The 24,683-nt window shown below is 32.3% G+C and overlaps 1 protein-coding gene across 1 annotated transcript; it reads right to left on the bottom strand.

The window, feature by feature from the left end:
• Positions 1-17,099: 17,099 nt before the first annotated feature.
• LOC132273864 (uncharacterized) lies at positions 17,100-18,366 on the bottom strand. Its single transcript, XM_059774959.1, has 2 exons — positions 17,965-18,366; positions 17,100-17,363 (listed from the first exon to the last, which is right to left on the bottom strand). Exons 1-2 carry the CDS (start codon positions 18,299-18,301, stop codon positions 17,347-17,349), a joined length of 354 nt encoding a protein of 117 aa, XP_059630942.1. The 5' UTR covers positions 18,302-18,366; the 3' UTR covers positions 17,100-17,346.
• Positions 18,367-24,683: the final 6,317 nt, after the last annotated feature.

The raw sequence follows: 24,683 nt of genomic DNA, 5'->3' as shown, positions 1-24,683 counted from the left end.
AGACTATAGGATTGTCTCAATCTGAATAGTAGGCAACATGCAAAACGCACATATAGTGGGCATGAGTACCTAGACCTACCAGGGTACACAACTACACTATATCTAGCTACACATCCCTGACGATATACGCACCCTAACCACTGATCCTGAGACTCAAGCTCATATCATGGCACCATACTTATATATATATAATCTAGTAACCATCATATTCAGTATAAATTAATCTTCCATAAGTCATTCAACTTGTTCAGCTGACCTAACTTGAATATAAGTAGAACTTAACATTTTAGTTAATCCATTCCCTTATATAATAAATTAATCCTCCATAAGTCATTCAACTTGTTCAGCTGACCTGACTTGAATATAAGTAGGACTTAACATTTTAGTTAATCCATTCCCTTATATAAAATAGGTAGGACTTAACTGATAAATTAATCCGTCCCTAGAATGCCACCGTCACATACCAGTGCATTAAACCACACAATCCAACAATTAATGTAACGATTAAGGAAATACATCAAACAATCCAGAAATAACTATGATAATATGATATCAAGTTATCACAAAATAGGAATGACTTATTATTTATTTAAGCTTCCTACATAAACTGATTCTTATACATATGATGATATTTTATTATACCGACAAATAAGCATTCTCCATATCCAATTCATCCTACATATTTAATCTCAATTGCTAAAACATATTAAAAGATTAAATCCATTCGTTTGTTTAAAACATTCAAATAGCAAGCATCATTATGATTGAGTCCATTTAAATTTATTTAAACCCAAACCTAGTTCTTATTTAATGTTCAGGAATCCTAGGCATGTTTCTACGTTCCATCATTCCACAGATATGAAAAATATTTAATTTAAACATGTAAAAATTCACACCGAAAATAAAATCAAAATCATGCATTTATCAATTCATAACACAAGAACAGATATGAACAAAATTCATAAAACCTATGTTCTAATCCAATTAAACATGCATAATTATTTAATTTTATGTGTTTAATAAATCCTGAAATTTCCTAGGCATGTACAGAAACACGAATCAAAGGGAAAGAGATAGAAGAAGAACTTGCCTTAAACTTTCGGATCGAAAGTTACACTTCTTCTTCCTTGATCTTCTCTCTACAAGGTTTTTCTTCTCATTTCTTCCTTTTCCTCTTTCCTTCTCTAACTCTTTCTCTCTCTAGAATATATCACGTGAATATTTCTAACCCCCTTTTACAACCTATAGCTATATATTTATAGGCTAAATAAAATAACTTTAACCTTTTTCCCAATCCAAGTTAACTTAAAAAATATATATATATTAAAATATTAAAAAGATAAGTAAAATATGTTACATATATAATTTATGTATATCTTTATTAAATAAATAAATTATACACATCCCATTATTTTTTAATGGATTATCTAATAATACTTAGTTACCATAATATTATAAAGTAACTTTAAAACATAACACGTATCAAATCTATGTATTTTTATTATTTAAATATAAAATATATACATCAGATTGAATATTACTATCTAAGTTACCATAAAAGTAATTAATAAATTACTTTCCCTTTTATATATATTAAAAAGGTAAGTAAAATATGTTACGTATATAATTTATATATGTATTTATTAAATAAATAAATTATACACATTCCATTATTTATTAATGGATTATCCAATAATACTTAAGTTACCATAATATTATAAAGTAACTTAAAACATAACACGTATCAAATCTATATATATTTTTATTATTTAAATATAAAACATATACATCAGATTAAATATTACTACCCAAGTTACCATAAAAGTAATTAATAAATTACTTTTCTTTTTATATATGTATATAATATATATCTATAAATATACATACACAACTATTCATGGGTAATAATCCATACACATTCAACCTCCTATCCAAATAGTTCATGGAACCCAATTGGTTGACCCATTACTACTAACCATGACCATAAAAGAAAAAATAAAATAAAATAAAATAATAAAAGAAAAGAAAACATTTAATTTACAATTAATCAAAACACCATTTAAGCACATAATCTAATTAAACAATTAATACATAGACAAATACAAATAATACATAGACACATAATCAAATAATCAAGTAATACCTAATTCAATTAAACACATAAGCAATTAGTTAAATAATCAATTAAATAATTAAAAATACAATTAAAACAAATAAATAAATACCGAGACTATCCTTTTAAAATTAGGGGTATTACATTCTTCCCCCCTAACAAAAGGAATTCCGTTCTCGGAATTCGCCCTTACTTTCTTTTATTGTACTTGGAAACTGTGAGCGAAAAACATCTTCCTATTCCCAAGTAGACGCAACCTCACTATAAGGGCTCCACTTAACTCCAATATACCAAGTGGTATACAGGGTTCCTATATTTTAAGAAACACAATAATCATAGAATGCGTAGGTTGTATTAAATAACAACGTAATCCTCCCATGTTGACAAGGGAATGATCTACATACCTCCAAGTGCCATAGAATATATGCACAAACTCCTATGCACCCAACGCTAATAATTTGGTAACGCCAATTCAGAGGCGACTGCCTCAATTACGAAACACAATCCTCTAAGAGTCAATGTAATAAGTAAAATTAACCTTTCTCCAAAAATCGTCGTTCTTCCTACATGGAAAACAGAACGAGCAAACTACTCCCTGATAGAAAAACTCTAGTATACGAGTTTAACTATTTACAACATCCCACTGTTGCCTCCCAACTGCGCGCAGTTCAATACAAAGGGAAGTATCTCTTTCCGACATATTTTTAAATGAAGTCGAGGTCTGATTGTACAACCCTTACTTCCATTTCCAACCAACAAATAAGAGGTATGCATTGTGAAAGATACAAAACCTCCAAAGTTGTCACACTAACCTCCTTGTACAAACAATATCACAGACAAAATTCTGACAGGTGAAGTAAACACTTCCAACTGTCCATAAAAATCTAGGATATGCGCCTCAAACATATCCTGTATGGTTTAATTTAATCTCTCGATTAATTCGTCCGTCTATAGATATGAAGTAGAGCTGCTGCTCCAAAATCTTCATAAAGCTCATTCGAAATAGCACTTTGCATCCACTAATATGGACATCCACATGCTATAACACCACTATCACTGAACTATAGAACTACTATGAAGTTCTAAAATAAGCATCACTCAAATTTATGTCCTCAAGTGATCTTTTTCAATCCACCACTCGGATTCCATATGAAAAATTGAAATTCCAAATCAATGTCGATCCTTCCCACCGACCGTCACTCCTGTTTAGTTTAGCTTCCATATTTGTTATAGGAAGTGGCTAAAGGTTCTTATGATATCCGATGATCAACTTTCCACCTTTGTAGCAAATTTTACACTTAGGGCAATTATATACACGTCCCTATCCGTATCTGTTCACCAAAACTGACATTTAATGTCGTGATGTACCTTCTAACCATTTAGGTGTACCAAGAAAAATTATAAATTTCCATCTCAGTCGCCCGACCGTCATATCACTATTTACATAAACTACTAACTCTCCTCCAGTACCTTAAACTCATTCTCTAGGGTCAGCACCAATATTTAAAATTGACCTCTTGAACTACCTTGGTAATAACAAGTGTTATTATTACACCTGCTATACATTCAACTAATAACTCATCAACGAACTGAAAGATTTAAATATCTTATTGGTTGTTAAGAGCATCCACTTCCATAATTGCTTCCATCAGACGGAACTTGATATAAAGTGTGAATCACCACTTCTATCAATTTAAACCGTCTCGTGATCCATTCTATTCGTATGAACTAAAGTCCTACCAGTTCGAAATAGACAAGAACTAAGCTGACCTAACTTATCAGTGAACCAATATCCCATCCAGAATCATGACCCTTGTGTGAAGTCAGCAATCCCTCAACTAAATCCGTGAAAAATGCTCTCTCATTTCCACTTCAATATAGGGAATAGCTGTAAATGATCTAGTGCTCTTTGATGGTCCATCTCAACTATCTAATAAAAATTATAATGGGAGACAAAATCACTATGTCCACCCTCCTGCTTGTTCCCCAAATGTCTGCTTCATACCGTGAAATATCATGTTTCCACTAAGATAAATAAAGAACTAAGAGTTGTGAAACTCAGTCCTTGCATCCTCTATCCAATTTGTCTGTAGAAAGTACCGTTAATCCAGTACCACCAGCTTTCGTCTGTACCCATTGTTTAAATTAGAGCATCTTCAAAAGCGTATTCTGCAACTAAATCTATCCACCAGTGATCTGTGATAAACTTACCGATACTGAAAGTCAATCGGTAATTCCATTTATCAATAGTCAACTATGATTTTAACTCAACAAAAGTCAACAAATTACGACCTTTCCATTCATACCATGCACCTCATCTTTATATAAGTGTTTGGTCTCACCATATTGTCTTTGACACACCCTGCTTCTTTAAGACAAGTTAATGACAATCCAACTTCTTTGTCTAACTTCAAAAGAATATGAAATCTTTACATCCTCTACATAAGTCATCAATTTCCTTGCAAAAGCTAATTGTTACAAATTGTGACTAAAAAAAATAATTCCATATTATTTATGGAAATGAAGAGACTTAGTTTCCTCCTCCATGTGCAACACCAGCAAATTCCTCCTAATGACACACTTTCTTGAATAAATTCTTGATTAAGAATTTATTGATGAATATTTATTCAGTCTCCTATCCTCACTCGGTGTCATTCCAATAAGTACTTAATCGAGTACTAAATCCTCCTTCCGACTTGGTAACAACTTCTGAAATTTTCAAGAAGATGTTCAGCAAATCCAACACCTCTGATATATCATCATGGCGTTACAGTGATCTTTATTTACCACTACCTCACGCATACCGAAACATTAACAACCACCAATATTATGGCGTTGTAATATGATACGAATCCATACCTAACATAAAGTATATCAAACTAATCGTTCAAGATTTTTTTTACTCGTAGTGATGGTTTAATTATCCCATCCCAAAACACACCATAATGATACATGTCCAGATCCAATAGATTGGCTAGATTTATGTGTATCTACCAAATTCTACGACCGTATGCTCACAAATCTAGCGTAAATAGCGCTATTAGTTCATATTATTAAAATAATAGCTAGCTGATCACACACTTGTGTCCCCAACTAAACCACATACCAAATCCCGAGTAATTAACAAAAAAAAAAAATTAAAACACGTATGATAAACACAATAAAACAAGATATACTCCTACTTAAGATATCGTTTTTTTTCTATTAAAAAAAAAAAAAAATCTCTTTTAAAATCAACCTTACTAGATTTTTTCAAAATTTCCTTTATAGTTTCATAAATAATCATCCAATCTCGAAACATATCCTTTAAAACATAGCTTAAAAACACAAATATTTGCCTAAGCAAATACCAAGGGCTTAACCCTCATCCTTCTTATATGCGGAATGTAAACTGTCTAACTTGGCTTTTTAAAGCGAATTAGAACGTCACAACATAATACCAATGCCCTCTTGTATGTGATTTAAAAATTATGTATTTCATTCTGATAAGAACACATCCGATCCCCAAACTCCTGAACAATACTTCTTATATACTTCTTTTATAGATGATAAGAAAGCTTAATTATTTGTAGATTGATCAACCCCAATTCTACTACTAACATTCGCTATACTACTAGCAATTCAGATCACCTTGCGCGATCATCCATCTTCAAGATTTAGTACCCTTTCTATTGGATGCACATAAATCTCTTCCATTAGGATCCTCTTCGGCTCCTACTCCTCGCTTGTCTCCTTTTTGAGATCAACTGATGTCGTGTTGGCCCTGATATGCGGTGACCTATCACGTACACCTAAATCCTTCCTTGGCTTATACTTTTATAGTAACGCCAAATGAACATAAACCATCGATCCCTAACTTTGCCTTCTGGTAACGAAATCGATAACGTACTCCTTTACTCATTTGGGTTTTTATCGCTTTCGCCTTGAACCCATCCTTTTCCTAGTGCCAACCATTCTATGACTACAGAATATAATTGACATCAGCTCCTTCCCAACAAACAGTAAATAGAGTACAACGAATCCTAATACGGGCTCTAAGTTTTAAGAGACGCAACGCGGAAGTCACATAAAGAAAGACACTCCTAAGGACACTTGAACCTGGAGTGCTCTGATACCAACTGTGATACCCCCGAATTTCCGAATGCGGGTTGGCCAGGCCCACGCCCGAATACCCGAGGATATCCAAAATAAATCGGCAATAAACGAACATAGAGTACAAAAGAATAAAGAAGAATAAATAAAATACTGACAATAAACTAAAATGATAATCTAATAATAAACCTCATAATATATTTCCATTAATTAATAAACTCTTCTAATACAATTGATCCTCCAAAAGACAACTCAGGAATCCATATTGTGTGGACCCCTAGAAAATCCAAACTAAACAAATGACAGCAATAACTGTCTAAATCAGGAAACTGAATCATAAAGGAACTCTTATGTAACATCGGAAGAATGAAGTAGATTGATCCCCGCTCAGCACGAACAACCTCTACTCCTGACGAACACCCTGAAAAATAATGGTGGGTCAGGCCCACAAACAAGTTCTACTCTACTACAGTCCAAGCAGAGATCCGATACACATATACATCCTAGTCAATTCAACAGTAACTAATAGTCCGTATATATATATACACACACTAAAGGAACCTCACTAGACTATAGGGTTGTCTCAACCTGAATAATAGGTAACATGCAAAACGCACACATAGTGGGCATGAGTACCTAGACCTACCAGGGTACACAACTACACTATATCTAGCTACACATCCCTGACGATATACGCACCCTAACCACTGATCCTGAGACTCAAGCTCATATCATGGCACCATACTTATATATATATAATTTAGTAACCATCCTATTCAGTATAAATTAATCTTCCATAAGTCATTCAACTTGTTCAGCTGACCTAACTTGAATATAAGTATGACTTAACATTTTAGCTAATCCATTCCCTTATATAATAAATTAATCCTCCATAAGTCATTCAACTTGTTCAGCTGACCTGACTTGAATATAAGTAGGACTTAACATTTTAGTTAATCCATTTCCTTATATAAAATAGGTAGGACTTAACTGATAAATTAATCCGTCCCTAGAATGCCACCGTCCCATACCGGTGCATTAAACCACACAATCCAACAATTAATGTAACGATTAAGGAAATACATCAAACAATCCAGAAATAACTATGATAATATGATATCAAGTTATCACAAAATAGGAATGACTTGTTATTTATTTAAGCTTCCTACATAAACTGATTCTTATACATATGATGATATTTTATTATACCGTCAAATAAGCATTCTCCATATCCAATTCATCCTACATATTTAATCTCAATTGCTAAAACATATTAAAAGATTAAATTCATTCGTTTGTTTAAAACATTCAAATAGCAAGCATCATTATGATTGAGTCTATTTAAATTTATTTAAACCCAAACCTAGTTCCTATTTAATGTTCAGGAATCCTAGGCATGTTTCTACGTTCCATCATTCCACAGATATGAAAAATACATAATTTAAACATGTAAAAATTCACACCGAAAATCAAATCAAAATCATGCATTTATCAATTCATAACACAAGAACAGATATGAACAAAATTCATAAAACCTATGTTCTAATCCAATTAAACATGCATAATTATTTAATTTTATGTGTTTAATAAATCCTGAAATTTCCTAGGCATGTACAGAAACACGAATCAAAAGGAAAGAGATAGAAGAAGAACTTGCCTTAAACTTTCGGATCGAAAGTTACACTTCTTCTTCCTTGATCTTCTCTCTACAAGGTTTTTCTCCTCATTTCTTCCTTTTCCTCCTTCCCTCTCTAACTCTTTCTCTCTCTAGAATATATCACGTGAATATTTCTAACCCCCTTTTACAACCTATAGCTATATATTTATAGGCTAAATAAAATAACCCTAACCCTTTTCCCAATCCAAGTTAACTTAAAAAAAATAAATATTAAAATATTAAAAAGGTAAGTAAAATATGTTACGTATATAATTTATGTATATCTTTATTAAATAAATAAATTATACACATCCCATTATTTCTTAATGGATTATTCAATAATACTTAAGTTACCATAATATTATAAAGTAACTTTAAAACATAACACGTATCAAATCTATGTATTTTTATTATTTAAATATAAAACATATACATCAGATTGAATATTACTACCTAAGTTACCATAAAAGTAATTAATAAATTACTTTCCCTTTTATATATATTAAAAAGGTAAGTAAAATATGTTACGTATATAAAATATATATATGTTTATTAAATAAATAAATTATACACATTCCATTATTTATTAATGGATTATCCAATAATACTTAAGTTACCATAATATTATAAAGTAACTTAAAACATAACACGTATCAAATCTATATATATTTTTATTATTTAAATATAAAACAAATACATCAGATTAAATATTACTACCCAAGTTACCATAAAAGTAATTAATAAATTACTTTTCTTTTTATATATGTATATAATATATATCTATAAATATACATACACAACTATTCATGGGTAATAATCCATACATATCCAACCTCCTATCTAAATAGTTCATGAAACCCAATTGGTTGACCCATTACTACTAACCATGACCATAAAAGAAAAAATAAAATAAAATAAAATAATAAAATAAAAGAAAACATTTAATTTACAATTAATCAAAACACCATTTAAGCATATAATCTAATTAAACAATTAACACATAGACAAATACAAATAATACATAGACACATAATCAAATAATCAAGTAATACCTAATTCAATTAAACACATAAGCAATTAGTTAAATAATCAATTAAATAATTAAAAATACAATTAAAATAAATAAATAAATACCGAGACTATCCTTTTAAAATTAGGGGTATTACATTTCATAAGCCCAACCCTAATCTCTTATAGTATATATATATATATATATATATACACACACACACACACACACACACACACACAATTTGTGAGATATATATTTTATAATTGGCTAATTTCGTTCTCAAAATAAGTCCGATCGAATTGTAAAATTTTGGTTCAGAATTTCAAGATTGAAGATCGGAAGCGGATTTGAAGAAGTTCAAGTGTTCATGTTTTGATACACTCCGGGATAATGAGAACAATGCTTTAGAAAGGTATGCGAGTATGTGAAAACACTTAGGAAGTTTTGAAAATTTGAAACACAATTTTTTAGGAAGTGTTTACATTCTGCCCAACTTGAACTGGTTCTAGAATTTTGGAACAGGTCAACTTTTGAGGCTTTTGGTTGAAATCGAGTCTGGCCAACTTGAACCGATTCGACCACCCTGAACCGGTTTAAGTATCACAAAAAGTTTAGGTTGTTTTCTTTGAAAACATACAGGCCAACTTAAACCAGTTCAACCACCCTGAACCGGTTCAAGGTCTTCTGATAGCTTTTGTAACTTTAGTTTCTTGATCTATTTTTATTCCTATTTGGTATAGACTTCCTTCCAAAATCCTATGCATGAATTTGACTTGGTTTCCAAGTATCTTTAGGTCTTCCAAATTTCTATATAATGTCTCTTTTATTCAATATTGAGGTATGGTTTTTTAGAACAAAAATTCATTATTTTGAGAGAGCCTTTTTAGAGATACTCTTCAGAAAATCAAATCTGATTTTTTATTATTATTTTTTTGAGAACACACACATATATACATGAGTGATTTAGTAGTATAGTTCTCTATCTGATCGGAATTGGAGCATAATTGAAGATTCAGAGATTTCGAAAAGCATATCTATTTCTTCTACATCAAATTCAGACCTTGAAGAAAATAGGTAAAGTAATCACACTTTGAAGGGGTCAAAACATTCGTGGAGTGTTGTTTGATCTACCAGCAATCCTTCTACTGAGATTAAGTGTAAGCTTGGAGTCAAGAGCTGTTGGACGGGACGTCTAATGCAGCCCCACGAGGTATATATAAAAAATTAGATGTTTATATGTGGCAAATGGGACATCAACTTTTATATTTATAAAATCACTAAACAACTATACATTAGTATAATGAGAAGGGATCGTCCACTAGGATTATTGGCTTGGAATTTAATTTAATATCAATGAGCATGAGACTGAAAAAATAGTACGTGATTGGTTTGATTAAACTAATGATGAATTCAATGTGTAAAGCATGCACTTAAAATAAGCTAAGGTAAACTTGGATTAAGGTGATAATTAAGGAGAAAGAGACTTAGGGCAAGGATTGTGTGATACCCCTCGGATCCAAGACACGGGTTGATCAGGCCCAGGCCCAAATCCGAGGGAAATATCAACCAATTAATATGTAATTGAATACAGAATACAAGATGAAATAAATAATAATAATAATAAGCTGGAAGAATGCTAATTGAAATCCTCAAAATATAATTATTGAAATCTGTTAAATCCAAACTTCAAAACTCTATAAGTTACAACTCGGGAATCCATTTAGTGGACCCCTTATTAAAATCCCAAAAACTAAAACATCTTAAATAAAAGCTAAAGGTAAACATAGCAAAGATTCATATGTAGTCGGAGGAATGAATGTCTGTATCTGCTCTGCACGTCCAAGCTCTAACCTTGGAACTAACAAATACCTGAAAAATAAAGGAGTGGGTCAGGCCCACATGCAAGTCCTGATCTACTACAATCTAAACAGTAATCCGATACGCAGATACATCCTAGGAAGACTCAACAATATCTAGAGTAGTCCATATATGTATATAGTATACACTATAAGACGCTCGCTAGTCCAGTAGGTCTATCTCAGCCTGAATAGAAGGCAACATGCGAATACGCACCCTAAGGTGGGCATAAGCACCTAGACCTACGAGGGAACAAAACCTATGTCCAGTTATCCATCCTAGGCGATATACACGCCCTAACCATGGTCCTGAGGCTCAAACTCATACCATGGCACCATATAATAAATATATAAAGTCCGTACTGCTCCTATTACAAAATACCATCCATCTGTGTCGTGTTCTGGTATCTGTATAATCATCCGTCCTGAAACCATAATAAGTCATCCAACTATTTTGTTGACATGACACAAGTAGGTGATGGACTTAACCTATATGGTTAATCCATACCTTAATCCAAAGTAGATAAGACGTAGTGTTTGGACTAGTCCGTACCTAGTATGTCACCGTTCCATACCGGTACATATAATCCTCTAGTTAACACAGTTAACAAAAATAACACCATATACACTTATTAACTATACTCCAGAATCAACATACAAACAATCTAATCTGTGTATGATTCAATTATACATTCAATATAAGATATAGAAATCCTATTCTAGTCCTTCAAATTTACAAAGAAAGACTACGCATATAACTCCTTCAAAACAGTACAATAACTGATGAAATATATTGTATAATTAAACATCAATTAATTTCTATTTAAGCGTACTTATTTTTCCCTAGAATAAATAATATATGCTTATAAAACAGTTGAAACATGAATAACAGTTTAGAATCATGCTAGAAACCAAATTGCTTTATGGAAACAGTAAGCAATGTCAAAGTATAATTCAACCTTCCACATACAGTGTATTATTGTAGGTTATCTCATGCTTCAATATTAATACTAACATGTTTTCCAATCCTTTTTATATCTCTGGGACAGTTATACAGACCATCCACATCCCCTGAACCAACTTAGAAACCTTCCTACAGGCCAAACTGAAGTCAGAACGTGGAAAATCACTAAAAACAAAGGAGAAACCGCCTCCACAAAAATAGAGCAGGTTCTACCCCTTGTAGAGGCAGCTTCACCCTTGTGCTGAGCCGGCTCTACTCCCCTGTGAGCCTTTTGCGCGAGAACTGCTCATCTTCTTCACCTCTATCGAAGTTCAGAGCCTCTGTACAGTTTTCATAACTTATTCTAGAGTCCAATTGATGTTCCAAAATTAATTATAAGCATGCGTCACATCGCATATACATGAAAGATTTGCAGGTTTAAAAATCAATACAAACAGATTTTCAAATAAGGACAACTTCCAACCAACGACAGATTTATGCAACGACTTAAAAGTTGATACAAATATAATTAAAAGATGAATTATGATATTTATTTAACCCATTTTGACGTTGGTTTAATCCCTGGAGTCATCCTAAACATGCACAGATCACGAATTAAAGGGAAAGAGAAGAACAAGACTTGCCTTTGAGTTTTAGATTTAAAACTCTAACCCACTGTCTCCGATGCTTCTGTCAACGACCAAGAATTGTGATGACCTTGTGGGCGGGTGTGCCGTAAGCGGGTACGAGAGACATTGTCAGGCTACCACACTAGCGAGCTACGGGTGCACAATCTCACATCGCCTAGGTAGAAGAAAGGTGAAGTGCTTATATGTAAGTGTGTCATCTCCAATTGGTATGAGGCCTTTTGGGGTGAAACCCAAGAGCAAAACCATACGAGTTCAGGCCCAAAGCGGACAATATCATACCATGTGGTGGAGTGGGTCGTTACAAATGGTATCAGAGCCTGAACCAGCCGGAAGTGTGCCGACGGGGACGTCGGGCCTCCAAAAGGGGTGGATTGTGATGACCTTGTGGGCGGGTGTGCCGTGAGTAGGTGCGAGAGACACTGTCAGGCTACCACACTGGCGAGTTACGAGTGTACAGTCCCACATCGCCTGGGTAGAGGAAAGGTGAAGTGCTTATATATAAGTGTGTCATTTCCAATTGGTATGAGGCCTTTTGGGGTGAAGCCCAAGAACAAAACCGTGCGGGTTCAGGCCCAAAGCGAACAATATCATACCATGTGGTGGAGTGAGTCGTTACAGATTACACCATTAAACTCATGCAATTATACCAAATACCTCAATTAATGGGGAAAACAAATTATAATAGAAATGTGGCTACAAGCTCACATCAATGTCAATAAGATAATACAAATTGCAATAAATAAGCATGAACAATCAAATTCAAGCATGAACTATCTACCTAACTGCAATTACTCTAAGGTGTAGCGCAACTCATCAAGACTAAGCATAATCCATCAAACTAAGAGCAATTGTATCAAATAAAAAATCATGCATGGCCATCACTAAGCACAATTACAAAAAGTATAAACCTTGGTACAATCAAATATGTATTCATAAGACCAAGTAAAATTAATTACAATTCATAATCCCCAAAATTGAAAGACAGAAGGTTTACTTACACAAGCTTAGGACTCATTCAAGCCTTAAGTGAAGAACTAGCCACTCATAGAGAATGTAGATGTCATCTTGGCGGTCTTACAATCCATCTCCAAACTTGGGTTCATCTTATTTGTCTTTCTCCTTGAGAGAAACCTCAGAGAGAGAATGTAGAGAGAGTGTCCCAATTGTCTATTCAATCTTCTAATAGTCCAACCCCATTCAAATTGGGTTAATCTTCTATTTATATATGACTTTTAGGATCCCACAATGGTCAGAATATATGCACAAGGACACCTGATGGATTGCACCCCAAGCCCCCTTGAATCAAGGCTTAAAACATTATTTTCGCACCTGGTAGGCTTCAATTCAATCGAGCGGGTCAGAAGTCCGAACAAGTGGATTCCGAACACAGTCCAAACACAATCCGAGTGATCGGATTTCCCTTGACTTTGACTTTGACTTTGAGCTTCTTTTGACTTTGACTTTTAGCTTCTTTTGACTACTCTCCTAAGACACTAAGGACCGAGTGGAATAAAATATGAAGAGGAAACCTAATCACGCAGAGTTGGGATGGGGTAAACAAGATTTCATCATTTTCAAGGCCCCTCCTGATGATAGCACTCTCATCGTTTGAGTAAAGACGAGTGGTGACACTGTTAGGGATGTTACAATGAAGGTGAAGGGCCTCGGTGTTAATGCCCATGGTAATGGGAATAAGGTTGAAAAAAGAGAGAAGCAATTGCAAAAAGAAAAAAACTAACCTTGAAGACGAAGAAAGCAGGAAAACAGGGAAGATCGTTGGAAAACACAGACTCTTGCCGGAGGGAAGCTTGTGGATTATAGTACGGAAATTGCAAGGGAAGTACTTGACATTGACAAGAGAGGAAAATGAACAAAGCCATCTCCAATTTATAGAAGTTTAAGGCCTTCACGTGGGGAAGTCAGGAGTCAAAAGCAATCATGACGATTCAGAAACCGAAGCACCTAATGTGGCTCACCCGTACACATCCCCCCACACCATCACGTCCAATCATAGCCTTCGTGGCCATCATTATACATTAATCTCGCCCTAATCATTATGGCGAAATTAAAGGGGCACATGAAGAATTGGGAAATGCGAATAGGCCTGGGCCAGGCTAGATGTAGCCCAATAGACCCGACCGACTGGGCTGCTCATCATCCGAGAGGTTCATAGTTCAAGCTCAAGTTGTATTTAATCAAAAATAATAAAAGCAGGGCCTGTTTAAATGGAGGCCTGTTTAGTGTAAGCGGACCACCTCTTAAAGGATGAAGGCCCATCAACCTGCAACCTAAGGGCAAAATGTAAGAAATTAAGGCAAGTGTAAGCTTCTATTAATAGAAACTAGAGAAGGAAAGAACAACAGATTGTTTGGAGTGTGAGAAAAAAATTTTGAACGGTATTTTCTTGCATCTTCAACAATACATGATTGGACCCCACTATTCAGATAGAACCTTCTTCCCTACCAACGGACCACGAAGCCTGCGTTGCTTCAGTGTGAACATAGTCCCAGAGACATTGATTCAATTACCATTTCCATCATACCGTCGGCCCAGTTTTTCTTTCTTGACCACCGTGCCTCTTTTATGTGAGTGGGATGAGGGCATCCCATATTTACATAATTTTCATCGAATTCTCAAATTTTGTATCATTATATTTCTCTTTTAATAAAGATCAATGCTATTATTAGGGTCAAGGCTTCCATAGAAGGTTTTGCATGAAAGGACGGCAGTGCCCTATTAATTTTTATTCTACATAGGTATATAATAACATTTATATAGTTCCCTTTGAAATTATTATTTTTTAAAAAGAAGTCTCTAATTTTATCTTTCTTTTCATTTTGTCTCTTCTTTCTTCAATAGTTTTTTTATTCTCTTAAAAAAAAAAATTGCATTCCCATTAGTCAATCACACGTTTTTTTTTTTTTTTTTTCCTTCAAAGTTTTTTTTTTTTTTTTCTTTGTTTTCCTTTTTGACTTCACTTGTTTTGGTTATTGTAGTTGAACAACTATAAAGAGATTTTCGTTTTTTTTTTGCAAAATCAATATAATTGTAAATATCAATTTAAAAATAATTCAAACAATTTTTTTATCGGACATTGAGCAACAAATTAGTTACCGAACATATTTTTATTTTGAAATAAATGACATGAACACAAAAAATTATTATTTTTGCTTCATATGAAATTCAAAATGCAAAATAGAACTTTTGGCACCCTTAATATTTGTATTTTATATTTTTGATTTTTTTTAACAATAATTGTTTTTTGAATTATTAGATACCATATGAATTTTGATTACTCATTACACTTCTATTGTTGTCTTGCTGCACCATTAGCTGGAAGAATTTTTTTCTTTTTGTTTTATTTTGTTTAATATGGTGCCCGTGTAAAGAATTCCTGACTCTTTCATTGTTCGCATCCATATGATGCATGTGGTGGGACCCAGAGTAAAAGTGTTAACTCTTTGGCCGAATTAGTGTTTTTCTTTAATAAATAAACTTTGTTAAAAATAATGTTAAATTATAACTATGTCTTTACTCTTTAGTGTACTTAATAGCAATAATTTATGAATTGCTGAGAAGGTATAACAGTATAAGGACCAATTTTGTAGTCCCTAGTCTCATGCCTAATTAAGTTTTCAACCCCAACCGTCGCTAGTGTTCACTAAGATTATGTTTTTGGTTGATACGCGACGTATCGGTCAGCTTGTAATTTTTTTTAAGAGTCTGATCTCGTTACACACTTTTATAAACCGACCCGACCGATTTATACCGATAATTGTCCAAATCCGTTACACTCTGACCGTGAACGACACCACGACTACTAAGATGCATTAATGTGCTCTAATTATTCACCTAATTTGTAGGTAGGAGCACACTTTGAATCAGAATCATGGGGCGTGTACGTACAACATATTCAATCAACCTAAAGCCCCAACTAAATTTTCATTCACACAGACTAATATATAATCTCCATTACTGAATAACTTTTAGATAATCTCTATTGCTAATTTATTTATTTAAATTGTTTTTTTTAGTTGTGCATGCATTGTGTTCCCAAACTTTGGCCTACCAGCACATTGATTTTTTTATTTTATTTTCAATAATCGGGGTGTCCGAGACTTTGACCCAACTAATTCATGAGACCCGTGCAAAGCAACCCCCGACACTAATCGAATAAAACTCAGATTATATATGTTCGAAGTAAAAAAAAAGAAAATTCAAAGCACATTGATTTCTTAATAATGAAAAAACAATGAATAAGCCAGTATATGATCCCCAATAGTTGATTCTATAGGAAGTGAACAAGGTAGAGAATTAACCAACATTTGACATTATTTTTAAAATTGGAGCCATTTGTGACATTTATTAGCTAAGCTTTCATACCTAATTAACTAAGAAATGTATATATTATTAATATATTGCTGAGTTACTTAGTTCAGTGGCCAACTGTATCAAAGCTTCTTGTTAAGTTCTTAAGAATTTAATTTTAAATTTTTTTTTTCTCTTTAGTAATGAAAAATCAACTCATTTGTTAGTCACCTTAGACTTTTAAATCGTTTGCAAATCCTACAAATCACATGCATCATTTAAATCTAGAGGTGAGACTCAAACCATAAATCTAAGGAGAGAATAGCCAGAGACTTTCTTCCAAGACTTTTCCTTCCAAGCTGACGGTGCTGGCTTAGAAACTTGAACAATCCTTTCTTCACACTAACATTAATCCACAGAAGACAAGCCTCACTGAAGACGTGCCACAGAGACAGATATACAGAGACATAGAAGAAGAAGAAGAATTTGTTTATTCCCAATATATAGATAAATCAACAAGTCTGCAATTTATGGCATGCTTAACTTAATTCACTTCCTTTATTTAATTTGTTTATGCTGAAGTTTCATACATAACTCTCTCTCTCTCCCTCACACACACACACACACACATAAAATTAAAACATACTTATCATATAAAAACTACATCAGTAGCAATAGAGTGCTTCTCTGAAGTCTAAACATTGCTTTGTCCAGCTCAGGGCGTGGTGATACCTGCACCAAAGAGGTAAAAATAAATAAATAAATAAAATCACACGTCATATTTTTCTGCAGATGTATAAACACACACATTATATATATGTGTGCCTTTCGACAAAAAATAAATATATATATATATATGGATAATTACAAAAATAAAAAAACATGGAGTTTTGGAGACTAATTCACAAAGTCAAGGAGTCAAACTACACTTGGTATTTTAAGGTACCAATTTTGTGCACATTAGTATCACTCTTGTGCGGAGGTACGTACCACTTTTATATATTGACACACCACATTTGTGCAAATTATTTTGAAGATTTGATTTACACAAAAAAAATATACATATACCTGCCTGCACGAGTATATTAATACATTTATGCACAAGATTGATACTTACATATACAAAAATGATACCTAAACATATTAAAAGGTAATTTGGGTAAATGGCCTGTGTTTTTTCATCTCCACCTTGTACTCTAAAAAAATAATAATAATAAAAAATCCATGATTGTAAAAAACGTTTACTTTGTAAATTGGCCTCCAAATTAAACTACTTGTTTGTGTAATTATCCCATATATATATATATAGAAAGAGGAGGATATTAGAGCTTACTTCCACACTTGTAATGGCGAGGGACTTGGCGTCCACAACCCTGAACGACTTTGATAGCATAATTAACATCGATGAGAGGTGCCAGTTTAGGTGTAATAACAGAACAAACACATTCAACATGGGTAACCCTCACTCTTTCACAGCAAAATGGGCTTGGGGGCTTTCTTGTCAGCACAGGCTTACATGCACTCACCAATATATTCCTCTCTTCATGGCACTGAGCTTCTGTGAGAGCCCCAACACTCCCTGCATTCCACATAACAACAACACCCATTAATGCCACCAACAACACAACACAAGCTCTTGATGACCTACCTATCGCTCTCTTTCCTTCCATCTTCGTTATTTTCTTGCCCTAGCTAATAATACACATATCTTCCACTTCACTACATATCTATATATATTACACACGCATGCATTCATATGTAAGGGTGATTTATGAAAATGCACTTGGTACTTGAGAAAATTACTCTCATGGTCTAAAATCATTATCATATTGAGTAATGAGATAAAAACAATACTAAGTAGACACAAAGAAAAAGACATAACACGTCTGTTTTTCCTTTGACTATATTGGTATATACCATGTGGGTGGAGCCCATTCCACCTCCTCACATTTTGAAATCAAAATTTATTTATGTATAATTTATAATTTATAAATATGTGAAAATAATGAATTTTTATTTTTTTAAAAATAAAAATTTGCCCTCTCACCGAGGAGGGAGGAAAAGTGTCTTGTGTGGACTAACCATTTTTATTTTGTGTTAGACTTTGTCATGACACACTTGTGGACAACATGGTCCCTTAGATTGAATTATTTATTGGGATTGTAAATTTATGAATTATTTTTATTTTTGTGGTTGGATTGTCTCCCACTAAAACTGTGGGCCATATTGTGACATGTATTCTGGATGCGACCTAAACAAAATTGACTTGGTCAACGGGTGAATTTCTTGGTGAACACTCTAAAACAAAACCTACCAATAATATGTACTATATTATCATCATACCTAGTTGCTTTTGTTGACTACATGCCTATGTCTATGGAGAAGAAACTTACAGTAACACTAACAGTTTTGTTAATTGTCCTTGATACATGGATCTGAATTATATTTAGCACAAGACTCGGGTCCTTCTCCGTGTGCTGCCGAGGTAAACCTATAAAATTTAGATACTTGTACAGAACGAATAAAATTGTTTTGGAATGAAGTGATGAATCTGTGATTGATGTGGATACCGGTGGGATTGATTGAATGGATTTGGAGGGTTGTTGATTTGGTTGTTGTTGTTGGTGGTGGTGTCAAACTGAATAGAGTCAATGATTGAAGAGCTGAACAGTGTTACGAGAGAAGATAATCATTACTCAAAATGAAAAAAAAAAAAAATACGGTTTAACTCGATGGATAATATTCATCTTCAAATTATATCTATTTTAGACAAGTATCGAAATTTTATTGATCCACGAGATGAAGTTGATTCTCTTTTAAGAGAACCAAAGTCCTATCCTTATATTTATATTATTATTGTTGGCATAGAAGAAGATTTATGTAATTTGTTTTTTTTATAAATTGATATGGTGAGTCATTGGTGATAGTTTCCTTAAATCTGATTCCTAATTGATACTACTGATTTTTCTTAAATGAGGATTTGTCTTAATTAGAACAATATTGTAATTATTTATTGTGTTGTGATTTTTTTATTGAGACATGCTTAATAAGAAGAATTCTACTCCTTTGGGAGAACCCAGTAATATTTTGCATTGTCTTCTCATTTTTATCTTATATTATTCTGCACTTATATAGTCCATCTTGTGTTTTTTTTTTTTTTTAATGAGTACAATGCTTTTTGAGTTCAAATAATTTTGAGGTCTAGTGTAAGATATATGCTTCTCCATTGGATACTCTTCGTCCCAAACAAAAAGCATCAACTTCTGTCATCATTTGTTTAGCTTTCGCCATGTCTACACATCGGGGAGACCTTCGGTAATCTTTCATTAGAGGTCTTACCATTGATGAAAAACTGTAGTGTTGTTATGCGGATGGTCTTCTTGTGATAATCCTGTGGGCAAGTGTGCCGTGACTCTTGGGCTTTATTCCAAAAGATCTCATACTAATTGGAGTGGCACACCTATATATAAGTACTTCACCTTTTCCTCTCTCAGGCGATGTGGCCTGTCAGTCAGTATCTCTCGCACCCACCCACGACACACCCGCCTACAGGGTCATCACAATCTACTCCCTTGAAGGTTTTTTTTTTTTCAATAATTGAAGTATTTAGGGTTTTGTCCCACTTATTTCACGAAATATGTGCAAAACACCCTCTCACACACGAATGAGGTAAAACTCTGATCATATCTACAGCAGTGATCCTAAGAAATTGGCATACCCCTTGTCAAGCAGCACAGAACTTTTACAGACAAGCAGCATTGTAGTATTAATAGCTGCCATACCCCAAGTCAATTTCTTTCAAAAAAAAATTATTTAATTATAATATTTTTGTTTTTTACTAGAGGAATGTACTCCCTCATTTGGTCGAACCAATCTAGCTTGAGTCGAGAAATAAAAAATAAATAAATAGAACACTCAACATTAACTCTTTTTATTATTCAACTCTGTTTTCTCTCTCTCTCTCTCTCTCTCTCTCTCTCTCTCTCTTGCAAGTAAAATAAATCCACTTTTAGAACACTCAACATTTCTCTTTAAAAATTTGAAGAATCTATCACTAAACATTTGCATAAAATTTCATAAAACTCTAGGTGGCTGTATCAACGTCATCTTTGTATATCTATTTACTCTATAAAAAGTGTATTTTATTTGTATTTTTGATATACACTTTTTTGTAATAATAATATATACTTTTCAAATAACTATTAACACCTATTCTAAAAGTCACCTTTTATTATTGATATTTATTAAATCATTAATTTTATTTAATAAATAAATACAACTTTTCAAATAACTACTAACACATTTTCTAAAAGTCACCTTTTAACTGCACTTTGTATTTTTTATATATACTTTTTTATAATAATAATATATAATTTTCAAACCTTTTATTATTTATATACAATTAAATTATTTAATTTATTTTAATAAATAAATTTGACCTTCCAAATAACTACTAATTGTGGGCCATCTTGTGACATGTATACTGGATGCGACCTAAACAAAATTGACTTGGTCAACGGGAGAATTTCTTGGTTAGCACTCAAAAACAAAACCTACCAATAATATGTACTATATTATCGTCATACCTAGTTGATTTTGTTGACTACATGCCAATGTCTATGGAGAAGAAACTTACAGTAACAGTAACAGCTTTTGTTGACTACATGCCAATGTCTATGGAGAAGAAACTTACAGTAACAGTAACAGTAACAGTAACAGCTTTGTTAATTGTCCTTAATACATGGATCTGAATTATATTTAGCACAACACTTGGGTACGTCTCCGTGTGCTGCCGTGGTAGACCTATAAAATTTAGATACTTATGTAGAACGAATAAAATTGTTTTGGGATGAAGTGATGGATCTGTGATTGATGTGGATACCGGTGGGATTGATTGAATGGATTTGGAGGGTTGTTGATTTGGTTGTTGTTGTCGTCGTTGGTGGTGGTGTCAAACTGAATAGAGTTACCCATTGAAGAGTTGAACAGTATTATGAGAGAAGATAATCATTACTCAAAATGAAAAAAAAAAAAAAAATTCGGTTTAACCCGATGAATAATATCCATTTTCAAATTATATTTATTTTAGACAAGTATCAAAATTTTATTGGTCCACGAGATGAAGTTGATTCTCTTTTAAGAGAACCAAAGTATTGTCCTTATATTTATATTATTATTGTTAGCATAGAAGAAGATTTATGTAATTTGTTTTTTTTATAAATTAATATGGTGAGTGATTGGTGATAGTTTTCTTAAATCGTGATCCCTAATTGATACTACTGATTTTTCTTAAATGAGATTTGTCTTAACTAGAACAATATTATAACTATTTATTGTGTTGTGATTTTTTTATTGAGACATGCTTAATAAGAAGAATTCTACTTCTCTGGGTGAACCAAGTAATATTGTTGCATTGTTTTCTCATTTTTATCTTATATTATTATGCACTTATATAGTCCATTTTGTTTTTGTTTTTTTTTTTTAATGAGTACAATGCTTTTTGAGTTCAAATAATTTTGAGGTTAAGCGTAAGATATATGCTTCTCCATTGGATACTCTTCATCCCAAACAAAAAGCATCAACTTCTGTCATGATTTGTTTAGCTTTCGCCATGTCTACACATCGGGTAGACCTTCGGACTATCACCAATCACTCACCAGATTAATTTATAAAAAAAACAAATTACATAAATTTGTCTTAACTAGAACAATATTATAACTATTTATTGTGTTGTGATTTTTTTTATTGAGACATGCTTAATAAGAAGAATTCTACTTCTCTGGGTGAACCAAGTAATATTGTTGCATTGTTTTCTCATTTTTATCTTATATTATTATGCACTTATATAGTCCATTTTGTTTTTGTTTTTTTTTTTTAATGAGTACAATGCTTTTTGAGTTCAAATAATTTTGAGGTTAAGCGTAAGATATATGCTTCTCCATTGGATACTCTTCATCCCAAACAAAAAGCATCAACTTCTGTCATGATTTGTTTAGCTTTCGCCATGTCTACACATCGGGTAGACCTTCGGTAATCTTTCATTAGAGGTCTTACCATTGATGAAAAACTGTAGTGTTGTTCAGCGGATGGTCTTCTTGTTTTCAGTTCTTGTTTTTTTGGATAATCGCGATGTTTAGAGTTTTGTCCCAATTAATTCAGGAAATCTGTGCAAAACACTCTCCCACACACAAATGAGGTAAAACTCCGATCATATCTACAGCAGTGACCCCTAAGAAATCGGCATACCCCTTGTCAAGCAGCACAGAACTTTTACAGAAAAGCAGCATTGTAGTACTATTAGTTGCCATACCCCAAGTCAATTTCTTTCAAAAAAAAATTATTTAATTATAATATTTTTGTTTTTTACTCGAGGAATGTACTCACTCATTTGGTCGAACCAATCTAGCTAGAGTCGAGAAATGAAAAATAAATAAATAGAACACTCAACATTAACTCTTTTTATTATTCAACGCTGTTTTTTCTCTCTCTCTCTCCTATACATTCGCATAAAATTTCATAAAACTCTAGGTGGCTGTATCAACGTCATCTTTATATATATACATATCTATTTACTCTATAAAAAGTGTATTCTATTTGTATTTTTGATATATACTTTTTTGTAATAATAATATATATATTCCAAATAACTATTAACACCTCTTCTAAAAATCACCTTTTATTATTTATATTTATTAAATCATTAATTTTATTTTATAAATAAATGTGAGTTTTCAAATAACTACTAACACATCTTCTAAAAGTCACCTTTTAACTACACTTTGTATTTTTTATATACAATTTTTTGTAATAATAATATATAATTTTCAAATAACTACTAACACCTCTTCTAAAAGTCACATTTTATTATTTATATATAATTAATTTATTTTAATAAATAAATTTGACTTTTCAAATAACTACTAACACCTCTTCTAAAAGCCACCTTTTAATTGCAAACACTTATTTATCACCCTATATCTCACTCCTCTCTATTTCTTTCCATCTCTCTTTGAAAATAATTTCTTTACAAAAAATTTGTTAAATGTTTCTTCTTCCACAAACAATTTTAACGACTTTAAGAGTAGACTCGTCTTTTAGTTCATGTACATCAAATTATAACTCAAAACCCTTTCAAAAAAATTTTTTAAAGGTATATTATAATATGGATTGAAGAACAATTTATATATCTTATCTTTTTATCTAATCATATATATATTTATATTGTTTCAATTCATACATAATTAGTACATGAAGAGTTATTATATTTTATATGTTCTCCTAATAGTTCAGTTCTTGAATTCTTTTATTACGATGTGAAAGAAATATGCATGAATATTAAATTTGTTCTGTTCAGAAAAATTACATAGATAAAATATATGAAATATTGTATTTTATATGCAATATACGTGTACAAGTATATATAGATAACTGACGCGTATGATCATTGATTGAAATGTCAGTTAGTTATCATAGAATTCTTTCACGAATGAATCATTTTATATTCAATACATAATTAGTACATGAGGAGTTTTTATATTTTATATGTTAAAGTTTATTCAACTTTGATTTTTATACCTTATAAAAGTGTATTTGATTTATAATATTTATATACATTTTAAATGAGAGTGGAAGACTTGATAAATGTTTTTTTTATGAACGTGACAATCTTGGAGCCTTTCAACTCTCCAATTGGCCAGAAGTTTTTTAGTCTCTATTACTTTAAGATGCTTTTACTGATATTTTATTGGATTGTTATTATTTTGTAATACTTTATTTGTACTATTTATATTCTGCTCTAACTAAGTGTTTTGGTCTAACTACATCCTGATCATGTTTAAATATTAAAAAATTCCCATTCTCTACGTATATGACGTGTTTACTGTTCTTTGTTGTTTTTTTGTCTAATTTTGTGTTCCTTTCCTATTTAATTTTTTAAGAAATATTGTTCTTTTATATACGTTTGTCTAATTATCTCTAAAGTATTTATGATTCCATTATATACTTTGTTTATATTTGGAAGTCTATTCCATGAAAATTTTTGGAAGCATTGAG

Source organism: Cornus florida, unplaced genomic scaffold, assembly GCF_030987335.1.
Source record: "Cornus florida cultivar Cherokee Brave unplaced genomic scaffold, ASM3098733v1 CherokeeBrave_3.0.0_Hap2_Chr09, whole genome shotgun sequence".
In the NCBI taxonomy this organism is placed as follows: domain Eukaryota; kingdom Viridiplantae; phylum Streptophyta; class Magnoliopsida; order Cornales; family Cornaceae; genus Cornus; species Cornus florida.
Note: the sequence above shows the minus strand (reverse complement) of the source record. Positions and strands in the feature narration are given on the sequence as shown.

What these genes read in the sequence shown, in the direction of transcription:
- LOC132273864 (XM_059774959.1), bottom strand. Translation starts at nt 18,301, where the DNA reads ATGGAAGGAAAGAGAGCGATAGGTAGGTCATCAAGAGCTTGTGTTGTG.